Here is a 5,000-nt window from a genome sequence, read left to right as displayed (position 1 = left end):
GAGAGAGTGAGAGACAGAGAGAAAGAGACAGAGACAGAAAGAGAGATATGGTTAGAGAGAGAGAGAGAGAGAGAGAGAGGGGTTGAGAGAGAGAAAAGGACAGAGTGAGAGAGGGAGAGAGAGAGAGAGAGAGAGAGAGAGAGAGAGAGAGAGAGAGAGAGAGAGAGAGAACATTTTTCTAGCGGCTTCTCCTCTGCTTTTGTCTCACCCTGACATTGAGGGCGTGTCATAGGAAAAACAGAGTAGAGCCACTATGACACACACCCTCCCACACACACACACACACACACACACACACACACACACACACACACACACACACACCACATTTAAACACACAGTAAAGTTGGTTTTGTGAGAAAAAACCCCAAGCTGGCGTGTACCACAGAGACGCTATTGTCTGCTCTCACTTTCAAGAGAGAAATCTGGCAGAGAGGTGAGTGAAGACAGGAAAGAAAAGTCTATCTGGACACTAAAAAAACCCAGAAAGAAGACTTTCATCCTGAAACCTAAGACCCTGTCTACAATCACACACTCGGAGCTGCCAGAACTGTCATGAGATGATTATATAACACATACGTCTACAGGACATAGAAGATCAAATGATAACTTTTCATGACCGTGTTTCGGTTTTTAACTCTTCAGCTCAGTTCATTCATCTTCTACCGCTTATCCGAACTACCTCGGGTCACGGGGAGCCTGTGCCTATCTCAGGCGTCATCGGGCATCGAGGCAGGATACACCCTGGACGGAGTGCCAACCCATCACAGGGCACACACACACTCTCATTCACTCACACACACACACACACTACAGACAATTTTCCAGAGATGCCAATCAACCTACCATCCATGTCTTTGGACCGGGGGAGGAAACCGGAGTACCCGGAGGAAACCCCCGAGGCACGAGGAGAACATGCAAACTCCACACACACAAGGCGGAGGTGGGAATCGAACCCCCAACCCTGGAGGTGTGAGCCGAACGTGCTAACCACTAAGCCACCGTGTCCCCATGGATACTTGATTCGAGTCGGTTCATTTGGATGGTAATGAGGAATCAAATGCTAATGTGATTTGATTCAGTTATTCAGATATAGATAAAGAAACTATTCTGTTTATACTTCCAATCATTTTTATATTAAAACAGATTTAATCCTATTCATGATTACATTTATTTTTAATGTATCAATGGTTCAATTTGACTTTTACGTCTGTTCATCCTCCAAACAAGCTCATTTATGGGGACTTGGTATAAATAATACCTGGACAGAGCATATCACTATTTAATAACCAGGATATGTAATCTGTGTATATCTGGCTCCATGACTCTGTAACAAGTGTCATCCATACACCATGACAGATTGAAGGACTTACATGGGAGCTTTAGGCATTTGTGGCATGTGTTTTGACCCCAGGAATTTCCCACACTGCCACAGCAGTCCTCCTGATTCGTCAGGCCAGGGAGAGGGTTACTGAGACACTACAGAAGAGAGAAAGAGAGAGAGAAATGAACTGAACTGAAGAAAGAGAAATTAACATCAACATCATCCGTGCATCATATTCTTCTGTCCCTCACAGCTTGCTTAGGCGTGGTCTCCTGAAAGCACCGCCCCCTGGGCTTTTGTGTCTGTGAAGGAAGACGGGTCACACCTTTAGGAAGCTTGGTCTCTGATTGGTCGAAAGGCTGGATGACGACTGAGGTGTCTGGTGAGTGGTGGACGCGTACGTTAAACTGCACTGAGGAGAAGAATCATAGGAAATGTTCTTATCAAAGTGTCCCAAAAATGTGGATGATAAGTGTGTTTGCGTGTTTGTGTGTGTGGGTGTGTGTGTGTGTGTGTTACCCTCAGACGAGTGGTGGCCGTTGCCCTGGGACAGTGGCAGGGTGAACACTGAGTGTGTGAGCTGCTGGCGTCCATTTGAATCCGACAGACCTTGACCATCCGGCCTTACCTACAGGGGTCAGGGAAACGTTTACTCAGGTATTCATCCACCCATCTATCTGTTCATCTGGTCATACATCCATTCATCCCTTCATCTGTCTATTCAAGTATGTCCAAATCCCAAGAGTATTGTTCACGTATTGTTTAAGTCTTTCTGATCTTTCAATTTTGTATTTGTTATTCGTTATTCATCCATCCAACCTTTCAATCACTCATTTATCTAACCACTGATTAGTGAGGGAGGTAGAGGAGAGAAGAGGAGTGAGTGTGATGAAGACATGAGTGTGATACGGAGGAATGAGAGTGATGACAAGAGTCTGATCAAGAGGAGTCAGTGTGATGAAGACATGTGAGAGTGATGAAGACATGAGCGTGATACTGAGGAGTGAGTGTGATGAAGACATGTGAGTGTGATGAAGAGTGAGTGTGATACAGAGGAATGAGTGTGATGAAGAGTGTGATAAAGACGAGTGAGTGTGATGAAGACATGTGAGTGTGATGAAGACATGTGAGTGTGATGAAGACATGAGTGTGACAAAAAGGAGTGAGTGTGATGAAGACATGAGTGTGATAAAGAGGAGTGAGTGTGATGAAGACATGAGTGTGATAAAGAGGAGTGAGTGTGATGAAGACATTTGAGAGTGATGAAGACATGACAGTGATGAAGGGTAGTTAGAGTGACGGGTGTACGTACCTGTAGTGTGTAGACAGGTTGCTTGTTGCCACGTGAGGCCTGAGTGCGGAGAGGATACTGACACAGTCTGCCTGTGAAACCCGGTGGGCACAGACACTGTGTACGGTTACTACATACACCTCCATTTAGACAGGTTAGGGGACACACCACTGCAGAGAGAGAGAGAGAGAGAGAGAGAGAGAGAGAGAGAGAGAGAGAGAGAGAGAGAGAGAGAGAGAGAGAGAGCAGACTAACAATAAACAAAAAGAATACAGAGAGAGACAGGCAGACAGACAGATAGAAGAATGATAGACAGTACATCTATGGACAGACAGACAGACAGACAGACAGACAGACACACACACACACACACACACACACACACACACACACACACACACACACACACACACACAGGCGATTCTAAACAGATGACATCATCACATCAACATGAGCTACATTCATTTATATGAATGCTGACAAAAGGTGAAAACAGAAAGTGAGTGAATCCCACACAGGCCTCAGTTCACTACGATCAGTGTTACTCTGTGTTTGTGTGTTTATTAGTTCACTTCACACGGCCTTATAAAGTCATGCAGCATTCGAGAAATCCGACTTTAAAACGATGCGATAATCAGACAGTTTCGTAATAAAAGGGATGCTAGCAGGTAGACTTGCTGACGGGCCTCGTTTCATCTGTCTTCCTCTATTAAAGTTCACTCAAAAACCTCACTCAGCACTGCTAGTGGATATGTTACCATAGCGACTAATTACTACGATTAGCGCAGGGCTAAATGACGCGTGTGTAGCTGTCTGGCAAAGGCTTTTACCCACATGTAAGTACTTAAAAGGGTCTGTCTACACACCACACGCTGGTGGACGTGTCCTCCAACAAAATTAATACTCTATAATGTTATGCATGACTATATATATTTTACACGACTATATACATATTTTATAAAATACGTATCATCTCGTTCTTTCAAGAGTCTGGAGAAAAATTGCAAGAAAAAAAAGTTGCATATGAAGATCTGATATAACAAGCTTCCATACTGTAGGTTAGCGCAGGTTCACGTTAGCTTGCTGAATAGCATTAGCTGTGAGGGTAAAAACATTCACAAATATGACTCAACCCATGAGAAATCCTGTCAGATTAGCATGTTTCTTTCCAAGCATTAGCAGTAACGATTATGCACGTGGCATCTATTTAGCATATTTTAGCCGACAGGCTAGCAAATTTGACTTCAACTCAAAATCACAAATCCTGCTTGCTTAGCATGTTAGCATGCTGACTATCATTATCATTAAATGTGAGTGACATATATAACTTAATTCTAAATCCTGTCAAATGATAGTTTGTCGGCTAGTATTAGCAGTGGTTATGCAAAAACACTCTCAGGAATCCCGGCAGTTTAACACAGATTAACTAGCATACTAGCAATAAATGTTAAAAACAGTTATAAATATTTCTTAAACCTGTTAAGTTTGCATGTTATTTTGTCAGCTAACATTAGAAGTAAAGGGTATTTATAAGCATTAGCATGTTAATTTTAACACAAATCCTGTCAGGTTTGCACACAATAGCTTGTTAACTAAAGTTAGCTGTGAAGGTTACGAACATTTAAAAAAAAAATCCTCTCAGAAATCCTGTAAAGTTAGCAGGTTATCTTGCCGATTAGCATAAGCAGTTTTTATAAGTATTTATAAATATTTATAAATAATGCTCACAGGAATCTTACATATATATATATATATATATATATATATATATATATATATATATATATATATATATATATATATAGCTGGTACTTAAAAAAATAAAAAATCCTCACAGAAATCCTGTCAGGTTAGCAACATAAGCTAGGTAGTTATATACTGTATGTATTACATATATGAATCCTGATGAAACAACAGTTTAATAAGTGAATCATTGTAATGTAGAAATTCAGAGCAGTACAGAAATGAAGAGTAAATGTTTTTTTGTGAAAGATAAAAGTAACAAAGACTTTCCATAGTTTTTTTTTTCATTAAATCATCATCAGTAACCATGGCGATTTTTTTCTCTATGCTACAAGCCCCTCCCCTTTTCCTTCTGTGGAAATAAAAAACTTTCAGAGCTCCACAATGAGAAAGTGGTGGAGTAATGACAGGGGTCAGGATCCCGGCGTGTGAGACTGAGGTTACAGACGTGTGTGTGTGTGTGTGTGTGTGTGTGTGTGTGTGTGTGTGTGTGTGTGTGTGTGTGTGTGTGTGTGTGTGTGCGTGCTGGGTTAATTGCTGAGTTCCAGACAGACAGACAATTTTCTAAACTACAGCTTTATATCCTCACACACACATTAAAGCAAAACAAATCAAAAGATTTCTTCTCACAACAAATAACAG

General features: G+C 41.5%; 3 protein-coding genes across 8 annotated transcripts in view; 1 reads left to right on the top strand and 2 right to left on the bottom strand.

Moving 5' to 3' along the window:
* Positions 1-5,000, top strand: part of LOC113636638 (WD repeat-containing protein 87-like) — an 873,260-nt gene that overhangs the window by 319,008 nt on the left and 549,252 nt on the right. The gene's annotated exons all lie outside the window — the stretch shown is intronic.
* Positions 1-5,000, bottom strand: part of LOC113650946 (kinectin-like) — a 683,852-nt gene that overhangs the window by 283,600 nt on the left and 395,252 nt on the right. The window lies entirely within an intron of this gene.
* ltbp3 (latent transforming growth factor beta binding protein 3) overlaps positions 1-5,000 on the bottom strand; it is a 35,900-nt gene that overhangs the window by 18,270 nt on the left and 12,630 nt on the right. For all 3 annotated transcript variants that reach the window (XM_047809361.1, XM_047809359.1, XM_047809360.1), the window contains exons 2-5: positions 2,637-2,785; positions 1,844-1,952; positions 1,576-1,736; positions 1,374-1,479 (exon numbers count right to left, since the gene is read on the bottom strand). In XM_047809361.1, coding sequence (XP_047665317.1) covers positions 1,374-1,479; positions 1,576-1,736; positions 1,844-1,952; positions 2,637-2,785 — 525 coding nt within the window. The remainder of the gene's footprint in view (positions 1-1,373; positions 1,480-1,575; positions 1,737-1,843; positions 1,953-2,636; positions 2,786-5,000) is intronic.

The sequence above is a fragment of the Tachysurus fulvidraco genome, chromosome 26 (genome assembly GCF_022655615.1).
Source record: "Tachysurus fulvidraco isolate hzauxx_2018 chromosome 26, HZAU_PFXX_2.0, whole genome shotgun sequence".
Lineage (NCBI taxonomy): Eukaryota > Metazoa > Chordata > Actinopteri > Siluriformes > Bagridae > Tachysurus > Tachysurus fulvidraco.
The sequence above is the reverse complement of the archived record's forward strand: the minus strand, read 5'-3'. Positions and strand labels throughout refer to the sequence as shown.